The sequence below is a fragment of the Triturus cristatus genome, chromosome 4_2, assembly GCF_964204655.1.
Source record: "Triturus cristatus chromosome 4_2, aTriCri1.1, whole genome shotgun sequence".
Taxonomy (NCBI): domain Eukaryota; kingdom Metazoa; phylum Chordata; class Amphibia; order Caudata; family Salamandridae; genus Triturus; species Triturus cristatus.
The window spans coordinates 154,286,488-154,307,831 of record NC_140586.1 but is presented as its reverse complement, the minus strand read 5'-3'; the positions used below and the strand labels follow the sequence as shown (position 1 = coordinate 154,307,831).

The 21,344-nt window shown below is 44.7% G+C and overlaps 1 protein-coding gene across 3 annotated transcripts in view; it reads right to left on the bottom strand.

Annotated features, from left to right (window-relative positions):
* Positions 1 to 7,958: 7,958 nt before the first annotated feature.
* Positions 7,959 to 21,344, bottom strand: part of ASIC1 (acid sensing ion channel subunit 1) — a 590,058-nt gene continuing 576,672 nt past the window's right edge. For all 3 annotated transcript variants that reach the window (XM_085600875.1, XM_085600877.1, XM_085600876.1), the window contains one exon: positions 7,959 to 17,711. In XM_085600875.1, coding sequence (XP_085457001.1) covers positions 17,607 to 17,711 — 105 coding nt within the window. In that variant the 3' untranslated portion in view covers positions 7,959 to 17,606. The remainder of the gene's footprint in view (positions 17,712 to 21,344) is intronic.

Here is a 21,344-nt window from a genome sequence, read left to right as displayed (position 1 = left end):
TGGTTTGCGTGGCCCCTAGGGCCTAACTGTATTACTTACCTGTGTGACTTAATGTATCCTTAAATAAGACTGTGTTGTACTTACCTCTAATCTCATAAAGAGTGCTGAGGGTTTGACTAGAATAAATACACTTTATTTTATATATATATCTGTTGTGGTGTCCTTTCATTTGGTATTCAAGGGATTATATATGGTATCACAGCTGGCTTCACATGCCATTCAGAGTTTAGCCTAAGACTGCTCTTGTCCATGCTACCACTAGGATAGCTGGTCTATAAGGTTGACTTTACAACCAATCACCATAAGGGTATTTGGACTGATATAAGGTGTACACTAGAACTAGTGACATCATACATCAGGCCAACTTCTCACAAACGCTTATCTCCAAAGCGGTTAAATTCAGAGCGCAAGCTGCCAATTGTGAGATTATCGCTGGAAATACAGTGATAATCCCACAAGGTTTGGCGATAGCTTGCTGATAGGGATAGACATACTTAGCCATGATATCCACCTTACATAGGATATCATGGCTAAGTCAGAAAAATACCAGACGTAAAAAAGCAGTGTTAACCGCGGTTAGCACTGCTTTTTTTTTATCTCTAATAGGGTTAGCGATATCCTTGATAATAGGAGAAATGTCACTTAGCGACATTTGCCCTATTATTTTACTCTGGAACGCCCCCTTTGCATCTCATTAGGGATGCAAGGGGAAGCGTAGAGTAAAAGGGTGCTAACATGCGAATTTGCGTGTTAGCACCCTGTTGCTGATAGGGCGCTAGTTTTATCTCTGCTTTTTGGCTTTTAAAGCCAGAAGAGCAGAGATAAAGCCCTTGTTGCTATGCCCCTAACTCGCTTGGGTCTCCCCTGGCCTGTAGCTTTCACACACACAGGTAGATTGGTCATCTCCTTTCCCCTCCTCTCTCACCCCCATCGCCCCACTGGGCCAATGCCTGGTGTCATCCGCAGCATCTCTGGGTTCTCTTGATGCCTCCTTGATCCCTCACATTATCCGGTTCCTTACTTTGGGTGGCTTACTACTGGGTCATACAATCTGCTGAGACAAGTTTATATCTTGGCAGCAGCCCATCAGCTTGCCAGGCCCCAAATGACCCTAGGAAACCAGTGCTGCTAGGCAGGTAGCGGTATGCTAATGTGAAAGTGGCCCAGGTTCTCATCTTTTTCTGTGATCACTTGCTCAGCGGGGCTGCCAAAGTCTGGCCTGATTGTCGTTTGCGCCCAGACCAGGAGCGGTCTGTGCAGGTAAGAGCGGTGGGGTGGGGGTTGGAAGGGAGTCGACAGAAGAGGAGGAGGGAAAATTAAATATTTATTTAACTTTCCCTCTCTGTCGCCTGTCGAGTTCCCCCATCCCCCCACTCCACCCCACCGCTCTTGCCTGCATGGGCCGCTCCTGGCCCAGCCCCACCTTCTTGGAGCTGGAGACACACCAGCATCAGCCTGGTGCTCCCACTGGACCGGAACAATGTCTCCCAGGCCTGGGGGGCCGCCTCTGTATTCTCTTAATGCAAGCCTCCCCAGAAGGTCAGGGTACCACCATTTGCATTGGAACATCCGGCACCTTGTCAGTCACCATTTCCTACTTCTGGGATCTTCCTTACTGAGTTCTGGTATATGGTACTGCTACTGTTTCGAGACTGTTGGAGCCCTGGGTAGATCCTGGGTGGTCAGGGGAAAGAGGTCCCCCCAGAGCCAGTCTCTTCTAGCAAGTTGGTGATCCACCCTCTCCTCGTTGCCCCACTGGGTCTCACCGTCACCGTACCACGATTTTAGTGCTGCGGGCTCAGTGCTGTGCACAATAATAAATACTTCATTTCCACATGTTCCTTGCCAAAAGTTTGTCTTGCTCTGTTCCTCTGTATTGTGTTTTCAAGGAGAAGTTGTTGAGTGCCTTTTGAAGGCTGTAGGTGCCAGAACTTCTGTAGATTTCATCAGTCCCAGCTGGCAGACAGGGGAGAAGTGTCTTGCCTCTCTGCCATCCTCCATCTTGGTCATGCGGCACTTAGCATATATTTTTCACCACAAATTCCCATCCCAAACATGATTGTGGGGTGACTATAGAAATATATGTATGAGTGGGAGCAGGACCGATCTCTTAAAATTCGGTGTCTACATGAAGCTCAGCTTTCACAATATTGCAAGTTTCAGTTCTGGATTTTGACAGTGCAGTTGTCATACATGCCTATTGCTAACAGCATGCTTAAAGTGGGCTTTGAGTCTGCTCCTTTCAACCATTGGCTTTCTTTGAACAATAGCTTTAAGCCAATAGCTTGAGTCTTCGGCAATCATGTCTTGGCTCAGCCTAATGGAATATTCACCTCTCACCAAATGCAGTTGGTTGTTTGGTGGTATCCTTCCGCCTCTACTTAAGTGCTGGCATTGAACTGCATGAGGCATGTCTTTACAACTATAGGCCTCTCTGTCCGGTTCTGCTGTGTCTTACTCTAATGTGCTAATGCTGCCTGCCTTAGCACATTAAACCCAAACCTATTGGATTTGCAATGCTTTTTTTACATACAGCTTGTTATTTACTTGGTCTTCTTTGTCTAACTACTGAATATGAAATTTTTAGGACAGCCTTTCTTTGCCCGTGAGGTACAATAGGCAGATAATTACAAAACGCCCAGCACGAGATGAAAGTTTAAAGCCACATAGTTTTGATGGTCCAAGTGTTAATGACAAGTAACCAGAATTCAGCCTTTCTAAGGCATGGGCTATGTGCACAAATCCCCCTTTCTATGACAAATTTGCACAATCTATGGCTATTGACATTTAAAGAACATCTGAGCTTAAATAGTGCAAGTAGTGGGCACTGGCATTCATTTTTGGGCACTGGAGCTCATTTTTTTATCATCAAACTCAGAGCAAGAGAGAAAAGTCAGAAAATGATAAAAAGAAGGGGGGAAATATGGGAAAATAGTGACAAAAAATGAAAGCAGCAATTTAAAAGACCCTGAGTGAAATAAAGAGAAAGAAAGTGTTAGGTGGTGTAAGAAAGAGACAAGAGTTGGTATTCAAGACTTGATAGCCTTAGTATATGACAAACCCTGAATTCACTATGCAGTACAGAATGTCATTGCCAGAATATTGTCTGACATAAATATTGTGTCTTAAATATCATCTATTAGAATATTTTCCCACTGGAGTTGATATTACAAAATCCACACACATTGGGGCGTTATTTTTGTATACAATATTATTGTCACACAATAGTTCTGCAAACAACATTTTGACTTACAATCACATTGGCTACTACCGGGCTCCTAAAAAAAGCTTTGGGACCCTACATTTATATTTGATTGTAATTATTTATTAACACGATAAGCACTGCCTTTCACCAGGCCCAGATCATCTCTGGCGCCTCACATTGTGAAGCCTGGCCCACAGCTGGACCTGCGGTTTTCGTGGTCAGCAAGTGTCCTTCAACCAAGGCGATATCATGCAACGTGAGATAGGAGTTTGATGCATATAATGATAGGAATGAACCTCATTCTTTAGGCAGGGCATTCGAACAGTAATGACCTGCACTGTAAGGAACATCAGTTCCTCTCAATGCTGTGGTGCAAGATTTATGTATTTATTTTTTATATTGTAAGTGCCAACCTGTTAATTTCTTTTTTTTGATAAACAGATTTTATTGAGTTTCAGACAAGAGGTAAAGTTTACAAAAAGCAAGAGAGGACAGAAACAATAGTAAAGGTGCTTGGAGCCCACATTTCCAATCACCCCACATCCCACTACCCCTCACCCACCCTCCCTCGAAAATCAGCTGACTGGACTCACCAGTGATCCTAGTGTTGAAGACAAACCATAGTGGTCCCATCATTTACCTCAAATTTTGGAGAATTTAGCAGGGCAACCCCTGGCAATGTAAATAGGTTCTTCTAGTTTAGTACACCAGTCCATGCCAGTGCGCCATTGTTTAAGGGTCGGTGGGGACGGTTGCTTCCAAGTGTGGGCAATGTCCTTCTTCGCTACCAGAGTCGCTAAACCAATCAGTGTTCGGTCTCCGCGGGATCCCTCCAACCCGCCAAGTATCCCCAACAATGCTACTTTATGTGACAGCTGTATGGGAAGGACCAAGTCTATTGGGAGGGTGGTGCTCACACAGGACCAGTATGGGGCAATCTGGGGGCATATCCATGTCATGTGAAAGAAGTCGGCGTCCTGGGAGTGACATAGAGTGCAAGTGGTATCAGTAAGGATTTGAGTGCGGCCCAACCTCTGAGGGGTCATATAGGTGTGGCGGAAATAACGGAATTGAATGAACCTGAGTCAGGAGGATATCGCCCGCTTTCTGGGAGCCATACAAGCCTCACACCACTCAACCGTATCTAACTCTCCAACCCAGCCCTTCCACTTCTAATGCAATCGGTCCAACCACCCAGGTGCATTACCTACTAGGGCACAATACAGTTGGGAAATGCCACTCTTACTCAACCTCCCCAGGAGCAATCTGACCTCGAGGGTATTCTTGCAGATCCTCACTTTAAGGGGCAAGAGCATGCATTATTTGTAGGCAGTGTTGGGTCTGGGTGGTGGAAAGGGAGAACTGTATCTGGAGGTCACTAAAAGTATACATTTGTGACCCGTGCCAAACATCGGCCAGTGTGGTGTTATCGGTCAGGTCCCAAAGGAATAAACCATCAAGTCTTGTTAGGTGTGTTAACCAGCGGCCTCCCCATAGTGGGGCCATCCCTGTCAGATACCCGTTCCACCCAGCAAAATGAAGGGCCACTCTCCACACCAAAAAAAACCCACCATGGTGACCTCTGGATGTGAAAGGGGAAGCAGGCACCCATACATATAGTCCATTACGCCATTGAGGCCCAATTCACTAAGTTTCATCTGATAGACAGGGTCACTTCAACTGCCCCACAGATAATAATTTATGATCAGAAGCTGGGAGGCCCAATAATATAGACGAATGTCTACTGCCCCAATTCCACCCTTGTGGGCCAAGTGACGGCATGTGTCATTGGCTACACGTGGAGACGCCCGGGCCAGAGGAAGGAATGAAACATCGATGACACATCCGTGAACAATGCGTTCGGGATATGAAGCAGAAAGTTTTGGAACATATAGCGAAAGCGGGGTAATATCATCATTTTTATCAGTGCTATTGTGCCTAGGAGGTTCAATGGGAGGTTTTGCCACATATTTAGACTAGCCTGAGTATCGCTCATGAGGGTGTCAAGTTAAGGGCACAAGTGAGTTCTGGCACAGTTGCCACATGCATTCACAGGTACTTAAAGCTAAGCGAGCGTATCGGAATTTCCGCTCTCCAGACAGTCAAAGCTGTATCACCCCTCAGGGGACATGGAGGGATTTCGCCCTGTTAAGGCATAGGCCCGATGCCCCTTCAAAGAGTGAGAGGAGCTCCAGGGTGCGAGGGCCTGCGACCGCTGGGTTTGCAAGGTAAAGCAGAACATCATCCACATATTATGTGATTTTTCACTCGACATTAGACGTCCAGCACTAGCCCTCGATCTGCACATCAGATTAGCCTCGCCAAGGACTCTATGGAGAAGGCGAAGAGCAATGAGGAGAGGGGACACTCCTGTTGAGTTCCCTGTTTGATTGGGAACGCATCGGATAGTGTACTACTAATTCGGACCTGGGCCATTGGATGTGAGTAAAGCACAGACACCATTGTGCCGAAACCGGGTCCGTAGCCCATATGGAGCAACACTGCCACCAAATATGTCCAGTTGATGGTGTTGAAGACTTTTTTGAAATCACCAGACAATTCCTCCCTATGAGCTAGGGCACATTGCAGGCACCGGATGCAGTTCCCGGTGCTGTGATTCAGCATAAAGCCACATCAGTGAGGGTGAATTATGGAAGTAAGGACAGGGCAGCTTCAATGCTGAGATCTTGGTGTATATTTTAATATCCATGTTCATTAAGGAGATGGGGTGATAAGATCCTCGTTTTAGTAATGGCGGGTTGGTTTTAGGAATCACGACAATGGTCGCAAGGTCGAGATCTCTGGGAAATTAACCTTTTTTGACGGCCTTCCTGTAGAGCTGTAGGAAATGTGGGATCATTGTAGCTCGAAATTTAGATAGTACTCCAGAAGAAAGCCATCTGGGCCAGGAGTCCTCCCAGACTTCCGGTCTCGGATTTCGGCTGGTATTTCATCATCAGAGATTGGTTCCTTTAGTGCTCTGCATTTGGTCGGAATCAGAGCGGTAATGGAGATATTGTTAAGCAGTGGCTGAGTGCCTTCTGTTGGGGGGCTGTGGGTTGCAAGCATATAGTCGCGTGTAACACATTGCTCATGCCTCAGCGATCACAGAGGTAGCAGTAACTACAGACCCTGAGTCATCTGCAATCTCAGGGATAAACCAGGAGGCAATATCACAGGTTATTAGACAATATAAAAGCGGCCCATTTTGGTCACAGGGTTTTTTAATCTGAGTGGTTGCCCTCCAGCAACAGCGTGCTTCACATTGGAGCAGTTGCCGTAACGCAGTTGTATCTATGTCAAGCTGTCGGCGGGGCATCTCCGTGGGCTCACGGGTCAACCATGACTCATTGTTGAGTATGCAGGTCTCTAGGTCTGCAGTGTCTTGTTGTCTGTCACTCTCTCGCTGTTTGGGGTAGCTCCTCATTTGTCCCCGAATCATTGGTTTACTGGCTGGCTAGAGCGTACCAGGGCTTTGTACAGACCAGGTATTGGTGTCAAAAGAAGAGGCGAGCTCACCATCTAGGTGTTCCGTCAGTTCCTCATCCATCAAAAACATGCATTGAGATGCCACATCTGGCGAGTAGCGGAGGAAGGCATGGACAAGCGTAGCAACCTGTTAACGTTTAGCACTCTGCTACCAAAATCTCACAAGGTAACTCTGCCCTCCCCATCACATTGTGCATATGACTGTATTCTTAACTTGTTTTTTAAATCAATTAGACTGAAAAATGGGCCTTGCAAACAAAAGAAAAAGTTACTTACCTGCAGTAAAGATCTTCTATCATCTACTGTGGTGCCAAGAAAGGTAAGGCAGTGCAGAATAAAACTCTATCTTGATCGATTATCCTCTGCATCAAGACCTGCTATGCCTTAGCCAAGAAGGAGCCTCCTGAAGGGATCAGAGCCCATTCCACCAGGGGTAAATCAACCACTTCTGCACTTGCTCGAAGTGTCCCAATCGCAGACATCCGTAAGGCGGCAACGTGGGCTTCCTTGCACACCTTTGTGAAGCATTATTGCCTGGATGCTGAGGTGCATTGGGATGGACGCTTTGTCAGGTCTGTTCTGCAAGATTTTGTGGTCCCATCATCCATAAACCCTCATCCTGGTCAGGGTTTTGCTGTGAAATCTATTCTACATGTGAGGAATCTGCAGGAGGAATTATCCACCAGAAGAAAAAGTTACTTACCTGCGGTAACGATCTTTCTGGTGGATACCTGCAGATTTCTCACCGACCCGCCCGCCATGACTCATAGGGAAAGTTAGTAAGATCCCATTGTACATTATTTTGTTACTGCAATCATTCATTGATGCCAATCTGCTTTCTCACCTAGAAGGCTTCTTCCTTGATTTTGTTTTTCATCTTTCATCAAAAAAGGGGTGTGGTGTGTGCTTGATGTTTAGAGGAACTATCTAATGTTGACTTTGCACTGATCAACCTGCAATAAGACAAAGTGTGCTGCACGCACAACCTTATGCATACATGCATGTGCAAGCATGTCCGTCCACACATGAACATACACACAGACAAATATGGTATTTATATAAATGCTCTTGCTAGAAACCGTGAAAATAATGCTAACATTATTATATCACGTTATATTATTATTAGTAGTACTATGTACGCGTACACACATACAAACACACGCAGACACACACACACATATATGCCCACTTGAGCAGCAGTAAACATGCTTGCAAGCAGCACAGGAAATAATATATCAACAAAACTATTATATTACATACCGTATATTATAATATTATGATATATACATACACATACATAACCATGTCGGCAGCGGTGAATATGCTTGCGAAGAGTCCTGAGAATGGCCCAGCGCATACAGATGTCGCAGACAATGCACATCACTTATCCCATATAGATGGCACTGCTTAGAAAGAAACCACTCCAGTACCATGGGACGTTCCCTCTTTATATCAACTTCACCAGCTGCAAATATTGATATACAATGCTTCTGTTTTCTTGTGCTTCAGATGAAACCATATGTACATAGTACAGATACCGGAGAGAGGGCAACACTTGAATATACTCGTCGCTCACGAGAAGGACGATGGCACAGGAACAACGGAACCCTAATATCTATTGGATGCCTATGTACACTGAGGCATGATCCTTGAATATGTATATATTTATATATTTATATATATGTTTATATAAAATGATATGTGGAAATATACAAATGGTTAATGTCGAAACAGAGGTCAACAGTCTAATCCAGTCAAGGGAAACCTCTTCGGTGCAGCCACAGAATGGGTGCACCCCAAGCATGTGGGATAAGGGGTTAAAACTTGCAAGGTTTTTCCTCTGCAAACTTTGTGACTTATTTTTGAAATCTTCCCACCCCTCACAAAAGTTGCAAAGTTTATATCACAAGAAAGAAATACGCAAAAGTAGTTTCTATGGAAGAAATCTTAGTAAAACCTAATCGATTCTCTTTCACAAAAACATTTTTACGAGAAAGTTCTTCTGCAAAAAACAGTTTTAAAAGATGTTTTACACTCAGGGGAACCTTAAGAAACATTGTAATCATCGCATAGTAAATACTGTGGGGTTGATTTTGAATTTGGCAGAGCAAAACTCAAGGTCTGCCTGACCGAGTTAGAGGCAGGCGGACACAGGTATGTCAACGCCAGATCCTACTCCGGCTTCGTCATACTCCTCTGATAACCCCACGGAGTACAGGCCGTTGGAGGGCAACACATAACACCGTCCACCCTATGTAGTTTTATGTGTTTTTTTGCTGTCGATCTCTGCCAAGGGGCAGTAAAAAAAAAATGACTCACACCATTGAAGAAAACTCCTACGATGTGGGGGCCATACGTTTTTCACTTTTTTTAAAAAACCTCCAGCTTTGGGAGTTTGTTTCTGAAAAATTAAAAGTCTTTTAAAAGTTTGATGGGCAGCTGCCATTTTTGACAGAAAGCTTTTACAAGTTTTACAGCACAGACAGGAACTGCCATCACAACGGTTCCTGTCAATGTTTAGAGGTGCCCGCTTCCTGGTGGACAACTCTAGAATTGGCGCGGGGAGGTCCCTCGGGAAGGCGATGCCAATGTCCTATTAATCCCATTGGAATACCATCCACCAGCCAAACTCAAAATCAGCACCTGAGTGAACTTCACAAAACTTAAATTTAACTACCTTTTATTTTGCGAGAAGTACTTCTGCAAAAACTCTTTTGAAAGAAGTTTCGCCAGCAGTGGAAGCTTAAAAACCTTTAATCTTTGCAAAATGCAAAGGTTGTAAACATTGCAAAACTCTGCTGTTGAAATTTAAACTTAACCCTTCTCTGATAAGGGACCCGACAGAGCGGATAGGTGGAGGACACTGGTGGCACTGCCGTATTGTGAATATGTGAAGACCCCAGGCTTCCCACACAGAATTAAAATAGGGTTATTGGCACTGCACTTATTTGGAAAAATCGAAATACTTTTAATGGGACAGTATCAGCACCTCTTTGTAGTATTACAGCACTTTGTTTTGTGTCACAGTCCTACGAATGGGACAGAATTAACCTGGCCCTATAGAACTGCAGTTTAAATGTAAATGTAGTGCATTTATATAGCGCTCCGCACACCCCGGAAAGGGTCTCTCAGGCGCTGTGCACATACCGCTGTGGAACCCTTCCTGGGCTTTCCCTGTGAAGTGCCCACTCCTGGGCACCCCCAAGGTGAAGCCATGCATCCTAGAACTTTTGGGGCCGTTGTGGAGATTAAGCAAGCTATTGCCCAGAGTTGCAGAGTGGGACCCATGATTAGAATAGGCACTGAGGTGAGAATTATCGGGTCCGGGGAAATTGAGCCCAAGACCCGCCGGGGCAGGAATTGAACCCTGATCCAGGCCAGATCTCTGCATCAGGGTCTGCCGCTCTAACCATTGAGCCACACTTCTCCAGTATCTCTCAAGGGAATGCACCTGGCATTCTTTATAGTGCTGCAATAGTTTTAAAGGGACAATATCAGATGTTCTCTGAAGTACAGCTATTCTTGTAATAGTTCCATCACTGTTCTGCAGTACTGCAATACTACTAATTAACTGTATCAGCACTCCTATGTGGTATTTGATTGCCTTTAAAGGGAAAGCACCTGCACTTCTCTATATTGCTGTAATACTTTTAAAGGAATATTAGAACACTGGAATGTTGGGAGCTCCACTGAAAACAATGAAGTGCGCCGGGCTTCTCGTGGTTGGTAGAAGCCCGGAGAGCAACATTCTAATATTTGCTCACAGCTGTTGCTGTTAACAAAAGCCCTCACAGAGCCAGAGGGGATTTCAATCCCCTCGGACTCCGTGAGGCCTTTGTTTAACAAATTAAAACATTCTGCCTTCTAGGAGTGGAATGTTCTAACAGCCTCAGAGCCCTTCGTAGTGGGCTTTACCGGCAATTATAGGCCCTCTCCCTTGTTAAAGGCCCTCGCCTTTGGCTCGAGCCTTGAACGCTGGCTCTAAGGCTATAGTAGTGGTTCTTCTTTGTAGAATGCCCATACCTCTAATTGGACAAAACTATCACGGTTCTGTATTTCTGCAATACTTGAAATTGGACTGTAATTTGCACTCCTCTTTGATACTCGATTGCCTTTATTGGAACAGTACTGACTTCTGTAGTACTGTTATACTATAGGGTATAACCAAAACAGAAGTTACTGCACATATTGCAGTTAACCGTGCCACTGGTAATCAGGCACTGAGTATTAAGTAAGGTAATCTTTTTAACTGGTCCTGTACTTCCCTGAAGAGTACTGCAACATTCATAGTGGCACCATGGTTAGACCTTTTTGTGTAATTCATGTATCTTGAAATTGGGCAGGGCCTGTATTTTTAAGCAGCACTGCACTACTTCTAAATTAACAATACCCTCAGTTATTAGAAGGTTTGGTATCCTTTTAGAGAGCATGTGAGATCACATGACTTGTTCTACACAAGAAACATTTACTCAGATCACCTCATTAGTGTAGATTGTGGGCTTTAAAAATCAATCTTATATGCACTTCTTAAACTCCTGCCTACTTTGTTGATAGAAAAAAAATACCTTTAGGCATACCTGCCATCTTGTAGAACAATCTCACAGTGTGAGGAGGGGGCAGGGCCTTGAAGGGGGCGGGGCCTCGTGCCAAGAATTACCTAGGAGGGACTTTTGAACCTTACCCCTCCCAAAGCCCCCTCCTCCTCCCAAAACAAAAGCTTACAGAGGCTGGTGCTGATGTCTTTGGGTTGTTTCACACCCCTTAATGGATGTCGGCAGTTCAAAGTCTCTTGAAAGCGAGCTAGAAAAACCACTATTTATAGTGGTTTTCAGCTCGTTTTCCCTGCCACAGTGTGATATTGGCTGCTCACCGGGTGACCATGTGATGGGAGCCGATATCGTGTATCACACAGTGGCACCATGTGAGTTGGCAGGTATGCTTTAGGAATTTTAAACATAAAAATGTTTCAGGGGGCCACAGTTTTCTGCATCTCCATTTTCAAAGTGGTAACGTTTTTTGACGCTGTTATGTTATCTGTCTTCTGCCAAGTGATTGTGAATTGTGTATTGGGTTGTAATAACAGCCTATGCTGTTGGTTGTAACATTCATTTTAGATTTTTTAAGGAAAGGCACAAACTTAGCAAATGACAGGCTGCTTACTTCCAGTATTGTAACATTATTTTACTTACTAGGGGCCTTAAAATATGTTATGTAAATTAATTTTGTAATATTAAGATTTTACCTGTTGTTTTATTGAGATGGTTATGAATTTCGTTCAATAAAGACTTTGCAGTTCTTTTATTGAGGATATACTGGCAATTCTGTGCATTAAATATACATTCTATGCAGTGTGTATGGACTGTACTGACAGTAGCTGGCAGGTCTGTGAACTTTCATGGCTCACTGCCTTGGCTCCATAGAGGGCTCTTGCAGTGGTATTTTCCTGGCACCAATACAACTTTCACAATGGATCAGTGATGGCACTTCTCAGAAGGGGGCAGTGCTTCGCACAGGGGAAGGCACTGGTCATTTCTTTTCATCCTTTAATCAATAGCCATGTCTGCACTTGTGTGTACTTTGGCACCACTCCCCTGCAAAGTTGCAGTACCTGTGGGGGCGTGAGCGCCACTACAACCCTTTTAGGTCTGGGTTTTGACAATGTAGCAGTCAAACAGACCTACATGTTACAATGTACATAAAGCGGCTTTAGATATGCCCCTTTTAACCATTGGCTTTCTTCACCCAGCCACTTTCAGCCACTTGCTAATCACTGCTTGGCTCAGCCCAGTGGATTATTCATTTCGCACCTAATGTTATTGTTTTTTGGTTGTAACCTTCAACCTCCACTTTATTGCAAAAGCACTGAACTGCATCAGGGAGTACCTTACTACTATGCCTCACTCTGTCCTGCCTTGCTAGTTCCCGCCTGTACGTCTTGCTCTAAAGTGCTTATGCTGCCTGTGTTAGCACATTCATCTCTGGCTTTTTAGCTTTGCCAATGCTTGTGTATCTCTATAAAGAGCTCAAAACTGTATGGCCATAGCCTTTCTGCAGGTATATTGCTATGGCTTCACTATCTGAGTAACATTTGCTCACAAGTATGGCCCTAAGGTACAGGGCCACAGTATTCTAGTAACCCTCATGCCCTGCCATGCTTGATTACGGCATTGGGAACTACACCAATACTTGTGAAGAAAAAGTGATTGCACAGGCAGGGCTGGGCTGGTGTTATAGGACCATCGATTGGAACAGATACAGGCTAGGTACCTTCTAGGAGATCAATGCTGAGCTACCAAACAAAGCAAAATATCTTGGAGTTTAAGGCTTGTATATTGATCACACACCTGGTCTCACTATATCGGTTTGGTCCTAGGCGCAGTCATCACGGTCCAGGAGAATGAAGGAAAATGTTCATAAAGAGACAGGAAGTGGATATGCCACTACTCTTGTGGGGCCTAAAAAGATTTTTTGGGTCCCTATACACTGGCCCCTACACACTTGTATACGAGTCAAGACACTCAACACACTGTTCAAGACTTCAAACAAACACATTGACCAGATTTCTAACATATTGAACAAGACTCTCGACACACTAACTGAGGCCCTGAAAGGACTGAATCTACGTTGTCTCAGATTCATAACGCATCATCCCGGATTCCTACCAAACTGTCCCTGACATCCAACACTACCACCAACGACTATTACCAACACAGGGATTCAGACTCTCAAAACATTGACCCATATTCCTAACACATTGGCAGATAACCCAAACACATTGACTTGCTCTTACTACATTGATTCACACTCAAAACATTCCACCATACTACCAACACACTAGCAGAGAACACACAATGAGTGACCTACTCTAGTCCCATTGGCCCAACTCATTTCAGACTCACATCATATTGTCCGGGATTCCCAACAATCTAGCTCAGAAGCCCTGCACATTGACCTACTCCCAACACATTGATTTAGACTCACCACCACAATGATCTGGATAGCCAACAAAATAGCCCGAGACTTGACACACTGTCTCGCCCCCAACACATTGATTTAGACCCTCAAAATAAAGACCCGCACTCACCACAGAGTAGCAAAGAACCCAAATAAATGATCCTACTCCCATCAGAGTGACTCATATGCCCACAATATTAACCCTCACTACTGACACATTGACCAAGACTGCTAACACTTTGGCCCAGAACACCAAGTCATTGACCTCCTTAGAACCCATTTAGCATGGCTTTCAATGCTTTGACCGACTTCTGGCAAATTGATTGGAAGTATAAAAAAAAACTGCCCAACCCAAAACACAAAGTACTCAACCATTTGACCCACACCTGTCGAAATGATCCAGATGCTCAGAATATTGGCCCCGGCTTCCAACATAATGGCCTACTCCAAACACATTTACCAAGACTCTCAGCACACTTGTGACAGATTGGCCCAGATTATTAAAACATTAGCCAAGGCTTCCAACACATTGCCCTAGTTTCTGGCCTATCATCTTGGATTTCCAAATTATTGGCACAGACTCTCAACACATTGACCAATACTCCAAAAACATTGGCTCAGTCTCCCATCACACTGACTCAGACCGCTGGCAGATTGACTCAGACTTGCAAAACATTGGCTCCACAACCATCAATATTAATCTTGATAAAGCTACAGCATTTCTTTAGTAGAGGGTGATAACTTTTCAAGATTATTTATGCATGTAATTGGACTACAGGGCTTCTGCTGTAGGTACACAAAGGAAAATGTATCATTATTACCTCATTATTTCTTCTTAAACAAGTGTTTGGTCTCCCCTTCCACTTGTGAATGCATTGTTGCTTGTCAGTAGTGGGCGGCCTCGTCCCTGCTTCCACATCTGTGCAGTGAGACCACACCTGCCTTCCTTCAGCCCTCCAAAACCTTACTAGCCAACGAATAAGAGGTGGCCACAGTGACTACACCTCTACATACTAGGTTCCGCTCATCTTCAGATGTGAGATTTGAGGGGTTTCGACCAAAATAATGATTATACAGAAATAAATATGATTTGGAAGTGACAATTGCCAATGGGTTGACTGTGGTCCCCAATGTGACTTAATGCGACTACCAGCTCTTTCACACTTCACAGGAGCCTCTTGGTCCCAAAACTCCTCTCATCACAGATTGCTGTCACTTTTAAATGCATCCTAAACCTTTTCCGTAATCTCCTCCTGTCTGTGAGTGACACACTTCTGTCTTTCCGCGACCACTTGCAGTCTTCCTGTTAACTCCATCTATCGTTGTGTGACAGGCACTCCTTCCTGTGCCCGTCTTTATGCGGCCTCCTGCTTTCAATGACCCCTCGTTTTTTTGCTAAGACTGCTGGCTGTCTTCATGTTACTTTTGCTTTCTTTCCATACTCTCCTGCTATCTTCTCATGACCTCTTGCAATCTTTCTATGAACTCTTGCTGTATTCTTCTGATGATAATCAATGGCCTTCCTGTACATCTGGTACTTTCTTCTCATGATCTTTTGCTGTCTTTTGTGATCATTTGCCTTTTTTCTGTGTTTCTGCGATTATTTTCTTTTTTTTCTGCCCACTTACCATCTCCATGTGATCTTCTATCGTCTTGTTGGATCTCCTGCTCTCTTCCACTGACCTCTGTTCCTGAGACCACTCACTGACTTCCTGTGACCACTTGTTGTCTTCTTGTGACCACTTATTGTCTTCATATGACCTCATGCCGACTGCCTGAAGCCACTTCTTGACTTTTTGTGGTCTTATAATGTTCTCAAACTATATTCTTTGACTAATGACTATCTTATTGTGACCCCCTGCAGACCTATGACATCCCATAACATCTGTTGTCTTCCCCAGATTTTCTGCAGCCGTTCTGTGATCTGTTTCGAGTCGTCCTGTGATCTCTTTGTTTCTGCTTCTTAATCCTTTCTAAGACCTCCTGCTGTCTTCTCATTACCTCTTGTTGCATTTCCATGATCTCTTCTTGCCTTCCTTTGTTTGCCCTCTTTCCATGGCCACCTGCTATCTCCCAGCACCCTTTTGTTGTTTGTTTGTGACATTTTATTAGCTTGCTCAAAATGTTGTTGTTCTCCTATGGGCTCTTTCCTTTCTTATGAATCCTTGTCTTCTTCATGTGACCCTTTGCTCTCTTGCTTCAACATTCTACTACCGTCAATTGACCCAACTGCTGTCTTCCTATGATCTATTGTTCTTCCAGAGATCTCTAGCCGGCTTCATACCACCAGCTGCTGAGTGTCCATGGCCCAATGCTGTCTTCCAATGTTCTCTTAGGTCTCCCATATCCCCTCACTGTCTTTGTATGATCTGCCGCTGGCCTTCTGTTGTTTCTGGCTGTCATCTTAAGATCTACTGTTGTCTTCCTGTGATCTCTAGCTATCAACTCACAGTCAACATTTGCAGCCTCTCTGCAAGCTTTTGTCATCCTCCCCTATCCTTAGACTGCCTTCCTGAGCTGATCTGCCTTTCTCTGACATCTCTCGATCTTCTCCTGGCCTCCTGCTATTTTTCCTGACTTGTAAATCACTAATTCTGTGGTGTAGTGAGCGAGAGTGTTAAGGGCACTTTTAATCAGGACAGGTTAGAAGGTAGTAAAAGTGTTAATGTTGGGAAAATGAAAGGGTGGTATAAGCTCCTAGAGACCTGGCAGGAGTTTGGAAAGACTTGATTTTGGGGATAAATGCCTACGGTTGTGCTGTCCCTTTTTCTGAAGTCGCTGATCTTTGTTTATAAACACGAGAGGGAGTTATAAGAATACTGAATATGGATTGAAAAATTGAAAGGATTTAGCAAGCAGCTCATATTGCAGGGTATATATTAGCAATGTTGCCACCGTATACCTCTAATAAGAACCATAATCGTAGACAAACATTTGACTGGGAATGATAAGAGGGACAAATGTGTGACAGAAATCTTGTGAGGAGTGGTAAAACTCATAAACATTGAGGGGAATACATTCGAGATGGCGCTATATGGACTCTAGTCATCAGATATAAATTTGGTAGGCTGTTTTAGGAGCACGCATCCCTGAGCATAGACTTGAGATGGTGCATTAAGAGTCCTGAACGTGGAGCGCAGACTTGCTATAGTAGGCTAAAAGCACAGATTCTCGTGCGCAGACTTGATAACGTGTATTTATAAGTCATTTTGCCAGATAGACTTGATATGGTGTGTCAAGAGCGCTCAATCTAGATCCTAGACGTGCGATAAGAGCACTTATCTCAGGCCCAGATTTGGTGAGGTGTGTTAAGAGTACTGACCCTTGAACATAGCCTTGATAGAGTGTGTTAAGAGCACTCATCTGAGAGGATGGGCCTGGGGCATAGACTTAAGAGGCTATAGGAGCAATGTGAATACTATAGCATCCATTTTAGACCGCACAGGAAGAGTGCTGATCATGGGTTGCACGTTTTAGAATATAAGGAAAGAATGCAGTATCTCTTGTATATGTTTCATTGGGTATGGTAAAAGTTCAGATCTTGGTAGGGTGGCATGGAAATAGCGCTGACCATGATGTTCACATTTTTGAGAGAGCCCTAAGGAAGCTAATGCTGGGGTTATGAACTGATGGTGTTTGGAAGGCAATGATCATGGGCTGTATCACAACAAGAGCGTAGAATGAGAGAGCAGTGCAACAAGACCTGCAACAAGCGAGTGTAGACAATGGTGAATGTCTGAAGCTTCTGTACAGCACAGGAGGACCCGAGATTAGAAAAGTCATAAAAAAGGGATATCCAATGAATCCAGCCAGTCTATTGTCTGAGAATGGTCAAATACTGAAGATGGAAGTGATGGCCGCACAAGGGTCCCAGGCCTGTTTCTGGACGGCCCCAACCAGAGACTGGTTCACATTGGACTTTAGTGGTTTGGATGGTATGTAGTCTTCCGGCCGCCATTTAGCAAGTGAAATCCTCAAAGGTTCCCCGGCCAGGGTGGTGAGGTAGGATGTTGGTAGCATACGACATGCCAGCTGGGTGACCTCTGCCACCTTCACATGGATTCTGAGGGAACAAAAGCAGAGAGTCAGTGAAGGGCCTGGACAAGTGTCCCCAGGCATCATCTCTTACAGTCTCCTTTGGGACCTTACTAGAGTTTGATCTTTCCATAAGCATGCAAGTGGAGGCTAAAGACTAAGCCCCGTCTCTAAATGTGCGAGTGCAGATATGGATTGCCTTCAGCTGAATGAGCAAATGGAGACTACAGAGTGTGCATCGTTCCTAAGTGTGCAGGTGGAGAATGAAGAGTACGTCTCAGTTCAGAGTGAGCAAGGGGAAGTTACAATTGTACCCCATCTTCCACCGTGCAAGGCACGACTTATGGCGCGTCCTCTGATGCATGCGCAAAGGCCGATTTAAGATTATACCCATCTCTTAATATGTAAGGATATGACCCATCTGTGAAGCTAAAACAGCGCCTACAGCTTAGTGAGCATGTGACGATCAAAGAGTGCACCTCACCCATGAGTGCAGAAGGAGATGATACAATTGTTGCCCATTATTGAGTGAGCAAGGTAAGAGTAAGGGTGTGCCCATCCCTGATTATGGAAGACCAGACTAATGTTTGTACCTGTTTCAATGTGTGAATCTGGCATGCGAAAGGGCTGTGGCTCTCCCTTGGTGTAGATGTATAATGGAAGACTAAAGAGTGCGGTGATCACTGAATGTGCATGGAGAGACGTGAGACTTTGTCCCCATCCCTTTGCAAGCAAACACTGCTGAAGAGTTGTGCATATCTCAGAGTGCACAGGCGGAGACCAAAGAATGTGCCCATTCCAGACTGCATCCATGTAAGATTTTTCACAGAGGTGTGGGTGTGCTAACTTGTGTGCCCATTACAGAGTGTGCTTGTTTTAGACTAAAAGTGTCATTCACTGCAAAATAGGCGCGATCAGCTTCTGTAGTCTGTCCTTTCTGTGATGACCAAACTGAGTAGGTACCGCATGTGTTATTTGCATGCCTGGCATACACCCACTTTCGCTCCTCATGGCAAGCACTTCTTTGTAGGCAACTGGGTACTTCTAGTCATCGGGTTGCCCTGAGGATAATGAGAGCTGATTTTTGTCCATTATATACCTGAGAAGTCACTAATAATCTGGATTTGATGTGGGCAAAAATAAGGATTGCCATTGCATGACTATGATTTTACTGTCGCGATATACAGGAATGTGGCCTTAATTTTATACCAGTAGGAATCCATATTATTGGCTGCTTAAATGTGAGAAACCTTTGCAAAACTTGTGACTGTAACAGATGTTATGCTGCTATTTCAGATTTCTTTAAGTGCTGTACTTTTATTCTATTTATTGTATACTTTTATGGCTTTTCGGCTAAATAAAGTTATATTTGACTTTGACTAAAAAGTGTCCTCCATTCATGAGTGTTAGGAAAAGTGGACAGACCACCGATGAAAGAGTACCAGGATGCTAAAGAGTGAGCCCAACCATGAGCATGCGAGGTGAGGCTGAGGAGTGTACTCGTCCAAACGAGCAAGAAGAGACCAAAGAGCGTGTCCTCATCCCTCAGCATGCAAGAGGAGATTAGAGATGTTACTCCTTCCAGGGTGTGAAAGGGGAGAGTCCAACATATGACCCATTCTTGAGGATGCAGAAGGCTAAGCGATTGAAACATCCCTGGGTGTGGAGAGGGAGACTGAGTATGCTTTTATCCTGGAGTGTGCAAGAGGAGATTAATGAAGGTGCTCCATTCATCAGTGTTCAAGGTCAGACTGTGCAGAAGGCACCAATGCATGGGTGGACTAAGGAGTTGGCCCATCTATGAGTGTGACTAAAGAGTGTGTACATACCTGGGTGTGCAAGAAGAGACAACGGGGAGTCCATTCATCCCTGAACGTGTAGGAGGAGACTAAAGATTATGACCAATTCTGGGTGTGCAAGGGGAGACTATAGGGTATGCCTTTATTTGTGCTTGTGAAAGAATCTAAAGAGTATGCTCCATCGAGTATTCAAGGTCGAGAGGGACTAAAGAGCAAATTACTTACCTTCAGTAATGCCTTTTAAGGTAGAGCCTCTATCTAATCACAGATAGCAAAGTGATCGAGACAAGGTTCTCCCGATTTGTGGAAAAGACCCTGCACCACTTTCAGAAGTAAACGCGATTCCTGATCCACAAGGCGTCGACAGCTGAGTTTGACTTTCCTGGTGTTCAGAGATCCCACCATATGTTGGATGACCAGGAAGGTGTCATGACCTTCCAGCCATTTCCAGAAGCGCAAATCCTCTTGGCACAGGGTTGACTACCCCACCGCGCCCAGCTTCTTGCAGTACCATATTGCAGTGGTGTTGTCTGTGAACACTTGAATCAGCCTGCCTTTGATGGATAGCAGGAATTCAAACAAGTTGATGTGGGCTTTTACCAGAGGCCAGAGTCCTCTGATCTCTACCTTTCCCAGGTTGCCACTTCACTGTCAAGTGTGGAAGGGTAAAGTAGTGGGGTCTGGCGCTGACCAGTTTGTGGTTCAATAGCCACCACTGTAGATCCCTTCCAGTCTCTTCCAAAATCTGGACCCGGTCAGAGAGAGTCCCCATATGTTGTGCACACTAGAACTTCACATCTCACTGCAGTGACCACATATGCCATCTGGTGTGCTTCACCAGCAGGATGCAGGAGGCCATCAGACCAAGTTGTCTCAGAGTAAGCCTCACTGAAATCAAGAGTTGAGGGTTAAATATCGGAATCCTACCCTAAATGTCCAGGACTCTCTGCGTCTGAGGTTAGGCACAAAAATGTACTGTGTCCAGAATAGCTCTGATAAAAGGGAGCTTTTAGTCAGGAGTCAGGTGCAACTTTGTTATGTTGGTAGTGAACTCCAATGAATAAAAATTGTTCACTGTAGTCTGGAGGTGGGTGACGACTGCCTGGGGCTAGTCCGCCTTCAACAACCAATCATCAAGGTAGGGGAAGAATGAAATCCCCAACTGTTTAAGGTGATCTGCAACCACTGTTATCACTTTTGTGAATACTGGAGAAGCATTGGTGAGGCTGAAAGAGAGCACAGAAAACTGAAAGTGCTTAGAGCCCACTGTAAACCACAGGTAATGTCTGTGGTTCAGCAAGAGGGGTTTTTAAAAATAAGCGTCTTGCAGGTATGAAGCTACCATCCAGTTTCCAGTGCCCAGGGCAGACAGGACCTGGAAAGGGTGAGCAACTTGAATCTGTTCTAAATTAGAAAGGCGATGACAGGTCGAAGATCCAGAATAGGACGAAGAGCTCCATCCTTTTTCTACACCAGAAAGTAGCTTAAGTATAACCATCAACTTCTTCTGGTGTCAGAACCCTCTTGATGGCTCCTTTGGCCAAAAGAGCCAGCACTTCCTTGTGCAACACGGATAGATGATCCTCCAACAAGTGTTGTACAGATGGAGGCACTGGTGGGGATGTCTATAGAACTGAAAGTGTCTACCACAATCTGGAACACCCGCTTGTCTGAGGTGACCGCTTGACATGGTGGTAGAAAGAGCTATATCCTGCCTCCTCCCAGATAGATGTGCCCCATGGAGTGTGCACTAAAGAGGTTTGCTGGGGCCAATAGAGGGAGGGGTGGAGGAGTAGGCAGAACAGTTCCCTTGATGTCAACACAGCCTTTGGGAGGCTCTACGTCAGGCCTGAAGAGGCTGG